The sequence below is a fragment of the Notothenia rossii genome (genome assembly GCF_949606895.1).
Source record: "Notothenia rossii genome assembly, chromosome: 2".
In the NCBI taxonomy this organism is placed as follows: domain Eukaryota; kingdom Metazoa; phylum Chordata; class Actinopteri; order Perciformes; family Nototheniidae; genus Notothenia; species Notothenia rossii.
The window spans coordinates 64,547,363-64,565,229 of NC_136904.1; the positions used below are offsets into that span (position 1 = coordinate 64,547,363).

Consider the following 17,867-nt stretch of genomic DNA (forward strand, 5'->3'; position numbering starts at 1 on the left):
GTTTCTGAATATTTGTTTTATATTTGTGAATATGTCTAGGTGTTGCCATCTGTACGTTGCGGCGCTGCATTCTTACTTACGTTGCTATGGTTATGGCGGTGTTGCCGGCGTGGTATTTGAAAGGTTCATATTGATATTTTAAAAAATATGGCAAAACAAAAACAGCCAAGCGTCACAGCTTTTGGATTCACAAGCAAAGAAGCGAAGGAGTCTAAAAATGAGAACGTGAACGGAAAACAACTTTTAGTTGGCCGGCTGTAAGAGGCGTTAGGTTCGAGCTTGACAGCTCCACACCGAGGGAGAGGCCTGCCGATGCGGAGCCTGAAGAGGCTTCAACAACGGCCACATCCGCCGGCATAGTGACACCGTCTGTATTAGTAGAAGAGTGTTTTTATAGCAATTGATCGCATCCGCGCTGCTGCGCCAGTCAACAGAGCGTGCGTGTGACATATTTAGTAGCAGGATGTGCTCTGAAAAATAGGGCTCCCCGAAAGCAAATGGGTAATTCGAAAACTGACAGAGCTCCCTCTATACAAATCTAACTGTAGACGGTGTGAAAGCACCTTTTTAAATAATGGTCGGAATGTGACCTGTGAGTCTTCTGAATTACCGTGGGACAGCACATTCTATACTAAAATGTTCAATCAATAAAGTAACATCTTATCTTATCTTAATAATATTTTCATATTAATAATAATAATAATAAATCATACAGTATGTGTCCGAAAGGGAGCAGGAGGAACCAAACACAAAAATATACAAAAAATATACTGCATATTAAAGCAAACGATTGTAAAGGTAAAAGTATGAGCATAACAAATAAAGAAGTGTAATGTAAACATTTACATTATAATTATGATTATTTAATATATAAAGACTATATATTATTGAATTACAAGATTAGATATACTTTAGTTGATCTAAAATATTGATGTGTTCAAATTCTCTTCAAAACACAACTGAAAGTCCATGAAACTTGTCTTTCTGTATTTGTGAATGAAGCGCCATCTCCTGGTTAAAACCCTGAAATTGAAAATCTGGCAACGCCCTCTTGGAAAATAGTGGGAGGGCTTAACATTCCTCTATACTGGTCTTTGGCAGGTCGTAGGCAGGAAGCTGTAAGCTGGAGTCTGAAATTAAGCGCTACATCTGTAAACAACGACCATATTACGTCCAAAACAGTCGGGCATTGTTTCTGATAGCAACTTTCTGATAGGGCCGTGGGTGTAAAGCCAGCCTATATTTCCGATATTACGTCATATCGGACGCAAATCTGGATCCGTTCCGTTGTAGCCCCGTTTTTAGAGATTTGTGTACGGAGCAAAAGAGAGATGGTTTTATGTTTGGACGCTGCGTGAGTTCCCCGATACACCGGGGACATATTTATGTATAAAATACATTTATGTATAAAAGACATCAGCTTCAGGACTGCTTTGAACACACCCAGTAGGATGTATTTGAACATCAGCACCGGGACCTGGCAACTTACTCAGAGACGGTACTGTCCTACATTAAATACTGTATCAACAACGTCACTATGGTAAAAAGCATCAGGGTTTTCCCAAACCAGAAACCCTGGATGACTGGCCAGGTCCGCATGCTGCTCAAGGCCCGTGACTCAGCCTTCAGGTTAGGGGACAGAGCTCTCTACAGTGCTGCTCGAGCCGACCTGAGTAGAGGAATTACAAAAGCCAAGACATACTACAAAATAAGGATTGAGGACCACCTCACAAGCAACAACCCTAGGCAGGTGTGGCAGGGCATTAAGATAACCAACTACAGGGGGTGTGACACTGCAACTGGGGACTCAAGCGTGTCGCTAGCAGTGTTGGGACTAACGCGTTACAAAGTAACGCGTTACTGTAACGCCGTTATTTTGGGCAGTAACTAGTACTCTAACGCGTTATTTTTTAAATTCAGTAACTCAGTTACCGTTACTACATGGTGCGTTACTCCGTTATTTTTTTTATATAGTCTCGGCTCCCAGACGTTGGTGAGCGGCGCCAACAGCGAGGCGAACAGAGATGAGAACTGTACTTAAGTACAGTACTTGAGTAAATGTACTTAGATACTTCCTGTGTCACATGCGGAGACGCTTTGTGGGCATGTTTGTGTTTAGTTAGCCTACTAACAATACTATCATGGCGACGGCGGAGCACAAGTCGAGTTTCTCCGCATGGAGATATGCTCACTATTTTACTTTTCTCTAGCATAAAGAAAATAATGTGTTAGTTAAGTGTAAGTTGTGTCTTTGCGGGTCAAAGATCCTATCTACTGCTCAAAACAGCAATTCCAATCTGTTAAAACATCTGCAAAAACAACATGCTGGGACGAAGCTATTAGTTAAGACCACAGACCCAGAGCCATCCGACGCCACCCCACCTCCACCCAAGCAACAGCGGCTGGATTTCAACCTAGGGACTGCTAGTCAGGTGAAAGTGGATAAAGCCATTGCACGGTATGTTGTTGAACACGTGCAGGCTATTTCTACAGTGGAGTCACCCGCTTTCTGGGAGCTAGTAAGCATGATACCATGTCCGGGCGGCACACGGCATATGGGACGCAAAACGTTTTCCAACTACCTGGAGAAAGAATATACCAAAATGGATAGCGAGCTAAAGAAAACATTTGAGGGGCTGGAATACATCTCGACCACCGCAGACATTTGGTCTGTCCACAACAGAAGCTTCCTCGGGATAACATCTCACTGGATAAACCCCACCACTTTACAACGCCAGAAAGCTGCATTGGCCTGTAAGAGGATAAAGGGTAGGCACACGTACGATCTTATTGCTAGTGAGATTGACCACATTCACTCTTTGTATGGAGTGTCAACAAAAGTTACCTCCACGGTTACTGATAACGGCTCTAACTTTGGGAAAGCCTTTGCCATGTATCCAGGGGCGTAGCTGGGGGGGGGGGGGAGGTTAGGATGATTCCAAGGGCCCAGCACTGGGGGGGGGGGGGGGGGGCCCAGAGAACACTATTATTATCTTTTTATTAATATGGTTTTATTATTATCCTAAAGTAAGTTAATGTAAATGACTCAAAAGTATAATTGCCTGTATTAAAAAAAAACGTCCCAAAAGAAACAAACAGGTGCTTGTTACTCTGTTTGACAGAATGAGCACCCCTCCCTTCATTCATTGCATGGTATGGGCGCCTGAGCAATGGAGCAAGCGGAGCAGGTGCATCCCCACAATTGACCTTGGGGGAGCAAACGTGTGCTTTTGCACCCCCACTTTTTGATCATATGAAAAATATGACATTTCCCCCCCAATATATCACTGTAAACATAAGTGTGTAATTTCAATCGAATTAATAATACGCAATGAAAGAACTTGTGCTGATTATAGACACTTAATAGCGAGTTTTTAAGTTTCCAAAGATTGTGACCCCCCCCCCGCATTTCGCTCACAATGGTTTGATCAACTGCCTCCCACCCACAGCAGTCCTGATGCAGGTAGGCTGAGTGTAAATCACCGCGAACAGTCTGTCATTGGTGGCAGACCTTTTCAGTAAGTAGTTCAAACAAAGAATATGTTAGACACGTCTTTACTTCTACCACTCAATACAATAAAACACATTTATAATCATCACCTTCTCTTCATCGCTGCATTGAATTACAGGTCACTCTTTATGTTAGCTAGCGGTTAGCTGACGTTTGCTAGCTAGCTAGTAACATCAACCAGTGTGTGTGTTTGACTAGCTAGCTACCTGGTAGATCGAAGCCCATTAGAGTTTGAGTTTATTAGGATCCCCATTAGCTGTTGCATGACAACAACTAGTCTTCCTGGGGTCCACACAAAACATAAAACATTGCATTCGACAAGACTTTTACAGAACAGTAAATACAAAATAAAAAACTTTTCCGAAGTCCATTTTCCTTCAAGCATTGACTTTCATATTTTCCATCATATACCACTTATTTTCTGATTTCATTTCATTGGAAAGAAAATAATGATAATAAAATAAGAATAAAGTACTTATATCTATCTGCATTTACAGATGCCAGCCTTCAATTCTCTTAAAGGCCATGTAATGCATCTAACACAGGTGTTTTTTAACATGTAGTTTAGATATCACCAGAATGAAAATAAATAAAAATGTTTAAAGTTTGGTCATAATTAAATGACATATACGTTAAAAACCGATGTTGGTTCCGAAGTTTGCCGAGTACGCCCCCGATCACTCCCGAACGAGCGGTGACGTCACACGTGGCAAACATTGCCATTTGATCAAATCAGTCCAAATGGCAAGCAACGCGATAACTTCAGACAGCGACAGCGACAGCGATCATTCAAGCTCAGATTCGGTGGGTTATCTGGATTCAGTTACAGAAGTAGAGAGTGAACCAGCTAGCCTTTCACTTCAAGGCATCTTGCCTTATAAGTACGAGCCTCCTGCCCAGCAATCGAACAACGAGGCAGAAACTTGTGAAAGAGAAGCGGATTCCGCAGCCGGCGAGACTCGAGTCGGCAATACTGAATGGTAAATTCTGTTTTATTTAATTTGACCTGCACTAAATGTCGATCTTAATTTGTCATCTGTTCCTCACACGTCCGGCAGATATTGTTTTGTTTTTTAATGTTATGTACAATATTCAGGTGTACATGTCAATGCTGTGAAAGCATGCCCACTGCAGATGAATGTGTATGCTGCAGAGAGATCTGGCAGGTGATGGAACAAATAGACAGTTTGCAACCTACTGACCAGATAGCAGAGTCCTGAATCGGGTCAGGTATCCGCGGGTACCCGACGGGTGACCCGCAAAAAAGGTGATTTGCAGGTGGTATTTTTTCAAACGCTTTTTTCCGGGTTCGCTTCTGGGTAAAACAAAGATGATGCGGGTCCGGTTGCGGGTGTGGCATAATAAATATATTTAAACAATAATAATTTAGTTTAATGTTTAAATCCTCAGACCTCTCCTCCGCGGTACCGAGCATAATCATAACCTCTGCAGTGCATCTATCTGCTGCTGAGCGCACCACATTCTGAATGGCTGAGGTGAAGCTCTCTAGCGGAGAATACAGCATTTTCAATAACTCTTCCTCAAGAGCGAAATCCAACGTCTGGGAGGCTTTTGGTGTCATCCTAGATGGAGAAAATAAACAACATCCCAGGCTTTTTGAGCCAAATATGCAACTGCGTGTGTTAATAATTGCACGTTGTCACTGCTTATATGCGGGTTCGGGTCGGGTTGCGGATCATGTGCCGGCGGGTCGGGTCGGGTTGCGGAACTAATTGGCAATATGTGCGGGTAGCGGGGCGGGTTCGGTACTGCACGTCACGGGTGCGGGGCGGGAGCGGGTCTTGAAAATCAGACCCGTGCAGGACTCTGCCAGATAGAAGACACCGACGAGAAATCAAGGTGCATTATTAGCCACCCAGGCTTTAGAGAAGGCTGTCTCAGTGTTTGGACACTGAAAATAGCGTATCTTCAATACAAACAACAACACAGAGCAGTTGATGGCCCACTACACCAGTAAGTAAATATTGATTGACCCAACTGCCTATTGCAGCTTTGCTTTCATATAATACTTTTAGTCGCTACAGATATGGTACACTTTTAAAGATACCATTAAACTCTTTCAAGCAGTCAAAAACAGCTTGGCTTTTATTTTTTCTGTGTATGCAAGTTCAATGTATGCTTGGGAAAAGAAACAACTACACAGGTGAGGAAATATATAAGAGGTCTATGATTCTGTCAAGCAGTCATGTATAACCTCATATTTATTTTGTACAAGTAAAATACAAATATCATGTTATAAGCCAATTTGTAACCATTGCTACATAATAGTACTACATAACATTTTATTTTTCTCCAAATATATTTATAATTATATATTTTTTTTCATTAGGAAGCATCGATATACAGCTTATCGACAGTTTGTACGTTGGTGCTGGGGTGTACTCGGCCCAAAAATCAGAGTCCCGCTGCCTGCATGTGCAGTAACCGAGATACGGAAGACTTACCCTGAACCGGGAGGCCGCTATCAGGGATTTCAATGGCCAAATCTGTAATGTGACATAAGTCATGCAGCTGAACTGGTTAAAATGGTTTCGCATGATGTAAATAATTTACAAAGTACATCATTTACAATATTATTTTTCCAAAGAAACATGTAAATATAACAACATTTTCCAAATCACAAATTTGTAAGATTGTATTAATTTACTGTTTGATAAATAAAAAAGGGTTCTTTTGTTAATTTTTCACTTGTAACATTTAATCTTTATTGCAGTGTACATTAGTCTTTTTGGTATATGTGCGAGCCCACAAATAATTAAAAGTGGTAAAAATAATAAAGATATTCAGACGTAATTCATTTTTGGCCTTACTTATTTCACTTCAACTTTTATATATTTCAGTCACTAGGCAAGTTCACTGTACTCTGGTGACATTTAGCTCAAGCTGGCATAACACCTGTAGTAACTTAATTCTGACCCGAGTTTTGTGCACAATCTTCCAGCACCCATGATCAATGTTTATAGCAATCAGGAAACATTCACAGCTCACAACTACACATCGCTTCACCATCATGAATTGTTAGATAAAAAAAGTTTAGCGAGGTCCGGTTACAACTATGTTGAGCGAAAATAGCGGAAGGATACAAAACAAACAATCCAGACGAGGCTGGTGTTTGCCACGTGTGACGTCACACAGCTGGGTTAATGGCTGGCAAGCTTTTTGCTACCGGAGCGGAATAACACGGGAAAGTGGCACACATTTCATGTTATTTGGGGGGTATTTATGGAAAGAATCATTGATATTGATATGTCAAATGAAACAGTGGAAAGTGATGAAGCGATTTATTAACACAGAATAACATTTATTTTGGACATTACATGGACTTTAAGGTACAACTACCTGAAATGAAAATAAAAGAAGAATGAATTATAGAATGATAGAAGATAATATGATAGAAGCCCATCTCCTACTGTAACTAACCTGCACACTGTGTGTGTGTGTGTGTGTGTGTGTGTGTGTGTGTGTGTGTGTGTGTGTGTGTGTGTGTGTGTGTGTGTGTGTGTGTGTGTGTGTGTGTGTGTGTGTGTGTGTGTGTGTGTGTGTGTGTGTGTGTGTGTGTGTGTAGCCAGCCAGCCAACCAGGTAGAACATGGCAGAAAAAAAAAAAAATCATGTATTCAACCCAGTTCAGTGTATTCATACGTGTATTGCTCTCCTGTGTAGAATGATGTGGTGGTGACAGTGCAGACTCAGGGAGGAGGCAGAGAAGGAGAGAAAGAGACACAAGAGTTACAGGTAATGGAAATATCAGTCAGCTTAAAGTGTAGGATAACATAACAAATTAAGACACAAATACTTGGATAATATATTCCCCCCTCTCTCCCTTTCTTTACAGAGTAGCATAAAGATTGTGTATTCAAACCAGTTCAGTGTACTCATAAGTGTATTGCTCTCCTTAATGTAGAATGATGTGGTGACTGTGCAGACTCAGGGAGGAGGCAGAGGAAGTGAGAAAGAGACCTAGGATAACATCCCTAGTCAAAAAATGCTATAGGAATCTCTATACGTTTTTGGAACCCTATAGGAATCCTTTAGGATCCCATAGGATTTTGAGACAGTTCTGTGCTCTATATTGCAGGAAATTGCACGTACAGGTGTTCATTAAATTAAAACAATTCTGCCATGGAGGTGGTCGTGCCTGACCCACTCCAAACCACCCCTTGCCTGCCAGTTACTAATCTTGCACCCCCACTTTCAACTATAACTAGGCGGCACAGCAGTGCACCAGCAGCTTGCAGCTTGAACAGACTGACAGGAAAATGTCCTCTACAGCTCATGAATCAGGAGCTCAGAAACGAAAGAAAAAACGTCAGCAAGAGGAAAATAATAAAAGAGGTCGACAGATAGTCACCAAGTATTTTCACAAGAAAGGTATTTATTCACAGAACTTGTTTTGAAGCCCATAACAGCTTAGCCAACATTTTGTGGCTGACGTTAGCTACCTGTTGCTATCAAAAATTAGATGAGTGTCGATGAGCCCAGTGAATTTGTATCCAGCAGCTATGCCCTTTTGCTATGGCTAGCTAACCTAACCTGTATAATGTTACATGCTAATCACATCTGCTCTAATGCACAGATGCGGCTTCAGGATCAGTACCCCTTCCCTCAGGCCGGTTCCCAGTTGAAGGAGAGGGAGGTAAAGCAGCAGGGCTTGGGGTTAACAAACAGATTTTAAATATGCTTACCATGCATTGAATACAACTTTAGGTAATATTCACATTTAGTTACTCTAGTTCTTCCAGTAATTGCAATACCATTGACCACTGGCACATTAAATTGAGGTTGTTACAGTAGCTATAGCTAGATTTGAGCAATTGAAAAATATCTATACAAATTATTATTATTATTATTATTATTATTATTATTATTATTATTATTATTATTATTATTATTATAACAATTAAGAGATAGCTCGAGCTGTACTGTGTTATTACTATTATAGGGCATTTTATAAATTATGTACACTATGGATACTCTAGAGCCAGGGCCTTCGAGCAAGGCAGCCAACGAGGAGAGCAGAGGTGAAGAGGCAGAGGTACCAGTACAAGAAGAGGTCGAGGACCATGAAAGCAGCACAGATGAGGAGGAAGCAGCTATTGACAGTCAATGTCAGGGACAAAGTGAGGCTCCAACACAGGATGCCACAGATACTGAGCCACCTGTAGTGGTGTCTGAGGTAGAAGATCTGCTATCACTTGACCCAGGGTTGTTCCCAGCTAGGATGAGTGACAAGGACAGGGCAACTATTGTAAAGAAATTAGCAATGCGAGAAACAGATCAAGAAATTCCACATGATTCAAAGGGAAAGAGATTTCCAGATTACTTGAAATACACCAAAGCAGATAAGGGTAGGGGAAAAGTGAAAAGGGACTGGTTGATTCACAGTGAAAGTGCAAATGCACTGTTCTGCATACCATGTGTTCTTTTCTCCAAGGAGCAAAAAATACCCTCTCTTAGTGCTTTGAGTAGTGACCAGGGATACAAGATGTGTGACGTCGAGTGGCGTCGCATGTATGATAAATTCCCAAGCCATGAAACAAGTAGGAATCACAGGGACTGTTATTTGCGATGGAAACACCTACAGTGTTCGGTTATGACTGCATGTGGCGTTGATCATCAGTTGCAGAGAGAGCTACAGTCTGAAATTGAGAAAAACAAAGCTATCTTGCAGAGACTCCTTGATGTCACTCTGCACTTGGCAACGAGGAATTTAGCTTTCCGAGGTAAAACGCATGCTTTGGGCGATGTCCACAATGGAAATTTTGTAGGTACGCTAGAACTTTTGTCACGATATGATCCACTCTTGAAAGACCACTTAGACAAAATCAGGACATCCAAAAAAGGAAGCCAGCTAACTCATTATCTGAGCCCAGACATCCAGAACGAGTTTATTGAATTGTGTGGGGGAAAGGTTTTAAAAACCATTCTGACGGAAAGGGAGGATGCCATATACTATGGAATCATTTGTGATGCAACGCCTGACATTTCCCACACCGAGCAAAATGTTGTGCTCATAAGATATGTACATTATAATGAAGACACAGGCGAATGGGAGATCACTGAAAGATGTATTGAATTCAAAGATTTCAACGGAAAAACAGGATGTGAAATAGCAGGCATGATGGAGAGTGTGCTTCTGGATCTAGGGATAGACATTAGTGATTGCAGGGGGCAAGGGTATGATAATGGGGCGAATATGTCAGGGAAAATCAAGGGAGTCCAAGCACAAATACTGAAAAAGAATAATCTTGCTACTTTCTCACCTTGTGCCTCCCACACGTTGAATCTGGTAGGCGTGCATGCTGCAGAATCGAGCCCTGAAGTATCCAACTTTTTTGGTTACATTAACCGCCTCTACACATTTGTAAGTGCCAGTCCATCTCGTTGGTCTATATACAAAAAGAAAACAGGTTGCTCTGTACATAGGCTATCTGACACTCGCTGGAGTGCGAGAATTGATGCTGTGAAACCTGTAGCAAAGCACCTACCTGGTGTCATTGAAGCCCTTGCTACCATACTGAGCTCATGCAGTCTCACAGGTGAGGCCAGATCTGAAGCTGTTGGTCTGAGGAACTACCTCATGTCATTTGATGCCATTGTCCTTCTCACCATTTGGGTGAAAGTATTGCAATCTATTGATGACAGAAATGTGATACTCCAGTCAGGGAAAATCTCAATAGAGGTGGAGGCAGGTAATGTTGCTGCACTAAGAGATGAGATGCAGACTCTCAGAAATGGATGGGATGCTATTCTGTCTGAGGCATCAATGGTAGCTAAGGAAATGGAGGTTCCACCTCATTTCAAAAAAGAACTTTGCCGTGAGAGGAGGAGGAAGAGGTTTCATGATGAAACTGCTGAAGGAACAGGTCAGGAGGATAGGCCAGAAACAACATTCCGTAACACTGTGTTTCTCACTGCCATGGACCAGATCATAAGTGACTTGGACACTCGGTTCCAAACAACAGCAAATATTGTTGAAGAATTTGCTGCCATACTTAAAATTGGGAAGTTGAGTGACAGTGTCATGGCTTCTGTGTGTCAGCCACTGAGGGAGAAATACTCACAGGATCTCACAGATCAGTTTGAGAGTGAGATAAGGCATCTCAATAAAATATTTTCTGCCACTTTCCCCCCTGATTGTAGCTCTCTTGATCTACTGAATGCAATATACAAGATGGAACTCCAGAGCATTTTTGGAGACGTTTGCATTGCCCTCAGAATTTTCTTGACGCTCCCAGTTACCGTAGCTGGTGGTGAAAGATAATTTAGTAAGTTGAAACTTATCAAGAGCTATTTAAGATCTACCATGTCGCAAGAGAGGTTGAACAGCCTTGCAATGTTATCGATTGAAAGCAAGCTGGCTCTGTCACTTGATTTCAAAGAGCTCGTAAAAGATTTTGCCACCAAGAAGGTCCGGCGATTGGCGTTCGGGATTTAGGAATAAAAATCCAGTCTATGACAGGATTGTGGGATGTTTCCCTATAGTAAGCTGACAGGCTACAGCCCACATTGTGAACAATTACTATCTGATGCATAGTCCTCTCGCACTACATTTTTCATTGTTTGCTGTAAGTGTGTTCATGTCCTGAGAGTTTATTGTTTTATAATTATGTTCAAATCTTCAGTTAATTTATACTTTTGTCCTTGTGTTGTTCAAATCTTAATTTAATAAGTCAAAGAATGTTGAGATTTTTTGTTTGTTCATTCCTGTATTGGGTGTAATTTTCAATTAAATAGACAGAAGATAAAGTTGATAGTCAGTGCATGTTGATTTCTTGCAGTCCATTACAGTTCATTAACTTCAACAGGGTTTTCGAGGTTGGGTTTCATCGTGTCGTTTTGGGGGTGGACGCAAGGTTCTGACCCCACCAGTATCCAAGAATCCTGAATTGTCCCCACCAATAACTCAACACTTGTCACTCGCGCCTCCTCGAATTACTTGCGCGTGTAACAGGTAGGGCTTTAGCATTCTGCTGAGAAAGGCAGCAACCCGGCCGCTACAGCAAAAAAGCTAGTGCTCTGCCCGCGACAGTTCAAAATCTGCTTCATAAAAGGTATATCCAAGCAGGGAACGATTGTATACTACAGAGCACATCAAAATGTAAGTGTCTGTCAACCTAATAGTGTGCTTGAGTAGACTATTTGTGTTGGAGATGGGATTACAGAGAGACAGGACAAGTAACAGCTTTTGTATGTTGAGTATCAGAAAACATTGTCACAAGAATAGGGGAAAATATGCCTAGCTAGTGCAACTCAAGGTTGTTTGGTAGACTATTGCATTGGTCCATTCATTGAAGATGAACGCAATGCGACATCCTGAACTGGTGCTGAACTGCTGATCCGAATGTATAGGTAAAAACCATATTATGCGTTTTCATCAATAAATAAATGGCCACATTTTTTTTAGCGTGCGCGCTAATGCGCACTCGCATGGATTGGGGGCCCACAAATAGATTCTTTCATGGGGCCCAGAATTTCCAGCTACGCCCCTGCATGTATCAACCGGAATCGCTCTCTGACAACGATAAATTGGCACTTTGAAACATATCTTTGTGTTTGTGTTTGTATAGACCACATTGCTTAGCAGAGTTCAGTGATGCAAATGCATGTCAAGTTGATCAACAGATTGTATAATTCTCCAATGCAATAACAGTACTTAAATGAAGGCTATAAGGGCATTAATGGGCGAAAAAAATTTTGGGAGCCCTTTTTTTAAGTAACTAAAACGTTACTTTTCACAGTAACGCATTACTTTTTGGTGTAAGTAATCAGTAAAGTAACTGAGTTACTTTTGAAATGAAGTAACTAGTAATGTAACTAGTTATTGGTTTTCAGTAACTAGCACAACACTGGTCGCTAGCAGAGGAATTGAACTGCTTCTTTGCTCGCTTCGAGATACCACAGCAGCAATCAGTAACTCCACCCACTGCTATAATCACACTCTCGACCTTGTTCTGACTTATGCAACTATTAGTCGAACCGCATAATCCTGCTTTATCCGACCATTTCTTAGTAACTTTTGAAGTACTGTTACTAGACTACAAAGCATTTGTAAAAAAAACCTGCAGCAGAAACCTATCTGTTAGTGCTATAGCCAAATTTAAGGAAGAGATTCCACCAATACTTAACTGGATAGCATGTCTGCATGTAAGGGAGGAAACTTATACAAAATGTACACTACCCCAAATTGATCATGTTGTTGATAGTGCTACAGATGCGCTGCGAATAAAATTAGACTCTGTTGCTCCTTTGAAAAAGAAGAAAATAAAACAACATAGATTAGCTCCATGGCATAATGGCGAAACCCGCAAAATAAAGCAAAAGTCGAGACAACTTGAAAGGATATGGCGTTCCACTAAACTTGAAGAATCTCGTTTAATTTGGCATATTACTCTCAATGAATATAAGAAAGCACTGCGTAAAGCGAGAGCAGCCTACTACTCTTCATTAATAGATGAGAATAAGAATAATGCAAGATTTCTTTTCAGCACTGTAGCCAGGCTGACAGAGAGCCACAGCTCGACTGAGCCTTCTATTCCCATAGCACTCAGTAGTAATGATTTTATGTGCTTTTTTAACGATAAAATTGTTACTCTTAGAAACAAAATCAATGACCTCTTGCCGTTGACCAGTATAGTATTATCAACAGCTCCCGGAAACGTAAGTTCTAATATTACACTAGATAGTAAACTAGAATGCTTTTCAGCCATAAACCTTGAAAAATTAAATTCAATGATTCTCTCTTCTAAACCATCAACGTATATCTTAGACCCAATTCCAACTAAGTTGTTCAAAGAAGTTTTTCCATTAATTAGCACTTCTTTATTAAATATTATGAATATGTCTTTATTATCAGGCTATGTTCCACAATCATTCAAAGTAGCAGTGATAAAACCGCTTCTTAAAAAGCACAACCTCGATCCAGAGGTTTTAGCCAACTATAGACCTATTTCTAATCTTCCGTTCCTCTCAAAAATTATTGAGAAAGCAGTCGCAAAACAGCTGTGTGATTACTTAAAAAACTATGATTTATTTGAAGATTTTCAGTCTGGCTTTAGAACACAACATAGCACAGAGACAGCTCTGGTTAAAGTCACAAATGACATTCTAATAGCCTCAGACAAGGGACTTGTCTCAATTCTTGTCTTGCTCGATCTTAGTGCTGCATTTGATACTATCGACCATGATATCCTATTGCAAAGACTAGAGCACTTAGTTGGCATACAGGGAACTGCTTTAGACTGGTTTAGGTCCTATCTATCTGAACGCTCTCAGTTTGTACGTGTCAACGATGAATCTTCCATGCAAACCAAAGTTAGCCATGGAGTGCCACAGGGCTCAGTGCTTGGACCTATTTTGTTCACACTATATATGCTTCCGTTAGGCAATATTATAAGGAATCATTCTGTAAACTTTCATTGTGATGCGGATGATACTCAACTATATTTATCAATCAAGCCTGATGAAATTAATCATCTAAATAAAATTCAAGACTGCCTCAAGGACTTAAAAACGTGGATGACCTTACATTTTTTGATGTTAAACACGACCAAAACTGAAGTTATTGTACTTGGCCCAAAGAATCTACGAAACAAATTATCTAAAGATATACTAACTATGGATGGCATTAATTTGGCCTCCAGTGAGACTGTAAGGAATCTTGGTGTTATATTTTATCAGGATTTATCCTTTAACGCCCACATAAAATCTATTTCAAGGACCGCCTACTTCCATCTACGTAACATTGCAAAAATCAGGCATATCTTGCCTCAAAACGATGCAGAGAAACTAGTCCATGCATTTGTTACTTCAAGGCTGGATTATTGTAACTCCTTATTATCAGGGTGTACCAAGAAGTCAGTCAAGTCGCTTCAGCTGATTCAAAATGCTGCAGCTCGTGTACTAACCAGAGTTAGGAAAAGGGACCACATTACTCCTGTTCTGGCTGCCTTACACTGGCTCCCTATAGAACACAGGATAGAATTTAAAATTCTTCTTCTCGCCTACAAAGCCCTTAATGGGCAGGCTCCATCTTACCTTAAATAACTCATTATACCCTACTGTCCTACTAAGGCATTGCGTTCCAAGAATGCAGGGTTGTTGGTTGTTCCTAGAGTCTCTAAAAGTACAATGGGAGCCAGAGCCTTTTCTTATCAAGCTCCACTTTTGTGGAATCAGCTTCCAGTTTGTGTTCGGGCGGCAGACACCCTATCCGTTTTTAAGAGTGCGCTTCAGACCTTCCTTTTTGATAAAGCTTATAGTTAGGGCTGATTAGATTCAGCCCCTAGTTTTGCTGATATAGGCTTAGTTTGTCGGGGGACATCTTACTTCTTCCTTCTCTCTGTCTATACCTGTGTACTCTCATGTTCCGATTAACCCAGCTTCCCCAAATTTCTTTCTTTTTGGTGTCTATATACGCCGGGATCCTGAGTCATGGATGATCCTGCGGTCCTGTGTCATGGATCGCGAATCCTGGATCTTGAGTCGTGGCTGTGGTCCTGGATCATAAGTCCTGGATGGATATCCTCGTGGATTCATCTTCCTATTATACACACATGCATTTCCAAACATTTGGACTACCTATGTTGCAAATGTATTATCTTTTCAATTTACACACGGCATCTATTGCACGTCTGTCCGTCCTGGGAGAGGGATCCCTCCTCTGTTGCTCTCCCTGAGGTTTCTCCCATTTTTCCCTTTAAACTGTGGGTTTTCTCTGGAAGTTTTTCCTTGTACGATGTGAGGGTCTAAGGACAGAGGGTGTCGTTTTGTCATACTGATATTCTGTACAAACTGTGAAGTCCACTGAGACAAATGTAACATTTGTGATATTGGTTTATATAAATAAACATTGATTGATTGATTGATCCAGTAACTCCACCCCAGCCCCCAACAGCCTTCAGCACCCCCCCACTTACTGTGGAGGAGCATGATGTGAGGCGGGTGCTCAAAGCAGTGAACTCCAGGAAGGCTGCTGGTCCAGATGGAGTACCTGGAAAGGTGCTCAGAGCGTGTGCCAACCAGCTCCCACAGGTCTTCACCAGCATTTTTAATCTCTCCCTGAAACTCGCTGTTATCCCACCTTGCCTTAAAACTGCCACTATCATTCCTGTTCCAAAGAAAGCAACCACAGACAGCCTTAATGACTACCGCCCCATTGCACTCACACCTGTTATCATGAAGTGTTTTGAGAGGCTGGTGTTACATCACATAAAGGCTTGCCTACCCCCCACCCTCGACCCACACCAGTTTGCCTACAGAGTAAATAGATCCACTGAAGATGCCATAGCCATAGCTCTCCACTCTGCACTGAGCCACCTGGAGCATCGTGGGAGCTACGTCAGATTGCTCTTTATTGACTACAGCTCAGCGTTCAACACAATCATCCCGGACATTCTAGTTTGCAAACTATCAAACCTAGGCCTTCCCCCACCCACCTGTTCCTGGATCAAAGGTTTCCTCACTAACCGCCCCCAGCGTGTGAGACTTGGCCCCCATCACTCCTCCACCTGCACTCTCAGCACCGGCTCTCCTCAGGGCTGTGTGCTGAGCCCTCTCCTGTACTCGCTCTACACCCACGAATGCAGTCCAGCCCACCCAGAGAACATCATCGTCAAGTTTGCTGACGACACCACTGTGGTGGGGCTCATCTCAGGAGGAGACAAGTCGGCCTACAGGAGTGAGATACTGAAGCTCTCAGCGTGGTGTTCAGTGAACAACCTGGCACTGAACCCCACAAAAACCAAAGAGATCATTGTAGACTTCAGGAGGAATACTACCGACCTCGCTCCCCTCGACTTTAACGGCGAGTGTGTGGAGAGGGTCCACACCTTCAAGTTCCTCGGCGTCCTCATCACCAACAACCTTTCCTGGAAGGACAACACCACAGCTGTCATCAAGAATGCCCAGCAGCGTCTGCACTTCCTGAGGGTGCTCAGGAAGAACAACTTGGCCACTAAGCTGCTGGTGACCTTCTACCGCTCTACCATCGAGAGCCTACTGACATACTGCATCACAGTGTGGTATGCAAGCTGCACTGAGGCAGACAGGATGAGGCTTCAGAGAGTCGTAAAAGCAGCACAGAGGATCATCGGCTGCCCTCTCCCCTCCCTGATGGACATGTACACATCCTGCTGCCTCAGTAGATCCAAAAACGTTCTCAAGGACAGCTCACACCCCGGCTTTCACCTGTTCAACCTGCTGCCCTCCGGCAGGCGCCACAGGTGTATCACATCCAAAACAAACAGACTCAAAGACAGTTTTTTCCCAAGAGCCATCATTGCTCTTAACACCTGAAATCATACCTCTTAATCATCATAAATGTGACTCTGTACATATATACATACATTATATATCATTACTATTATTATTACTATTATTATTATTATAAATACATTCTATTATTATTATTTATTACATTACAGATTTTATTCTTATACTCCTGGAAACAATTTCTGCACTTTATTCCTTATTCCTTTATTCCTTATTCCTTATTCCTAAGTATGTATGCTGCGTGTATTTGTTGTCTTATGTTGTGATGTTTTTTGTTTTGATTGCACCTTTTGAAAGGGAGAAGCATTTATTATCTCATTGTACATCTATAATGACATTAAACGATTATATTCTAAAGAGTGTGTTTTGCATGATAGGTCCCCTTTAACTACACCTTCTGTGGTTAGAAAACCTCTCCACAGGCACAAATATGAACACCTGACAATTCACTCAACTCTGCCTCTATGGAAGTCCCACTACAGTAGGTGTCTCCAGTACCACATTTCGTCTTAATGGGTTTAGGGTTAGGGTTAGAAGATTCAAAGCTTATAAAAAAGTAAACTAATATGCATGGTCTTTCTGCCATCTGTGAAGAGTGTATAGCTTATTTCGGAATTGAAGCCCAAGCATGAACAAAAAGAGACATAAATGCAAGTAGACATCCCTTTACACGTTTAATAATTAGGAAGACAACATTTGAGAAAGACGAGGCCCACCTACAAATATATGGACAACAGCAGGTTGTTTATGAGTTTGCTGCATGCATATTATGGGTAAAACGTTTTTTCTTTTCTTTTTTTCAAAAAATCATCACACTGTTGGAAAATCCTTTACAGGCTCACTGCAAACTGTGACTACGATAAATTATATGGTCCAAAAGTCACCAATACCAGATATGAAAATACTCATACTACAACATGCAGTATGTCTGTTTGTGCAGCCTCTTTAACTCTGTCTAACAACTCTGCCACTGTCCCATGTGTTCCATATTCCAAATCTGCCACTTGTGGTCAGTGTTGACAGGGACCCATCAGGCTTATAAGACACAACCATGTAAATACACA

At 41.6% G+C, this 17,867-nt stretch overlaps 1 protein-coding gene across 1 annotated transcript; it reads left to right on the forward strand.

The window, feature by feature from the left end:
• Positions 1-1,537: 1,537 nt before the first annotated feature.
• On the forward strand, positions 1,538-16,827 carry LOC307029658 (uncharacterized protein; the record flags this gene model as incomplete). The annotated part of the gene is made up of 5 exons (XM_079665737.1): positions 1,538-1,785; positions 7,214-7,266; positions 8,108-8,167; positions 8,511-10,147; positions 15,418-16,827. 5 exons carry the CDS (start codon positions 1,538-1,540, stop codon positions 16,825-16,827), a joined length of 3,408 nt encoding a protein of 1,135 aa, XP_079521863.1.
• Positions 16,828-17,867: the final 1,040 nt, after the last annotated feature.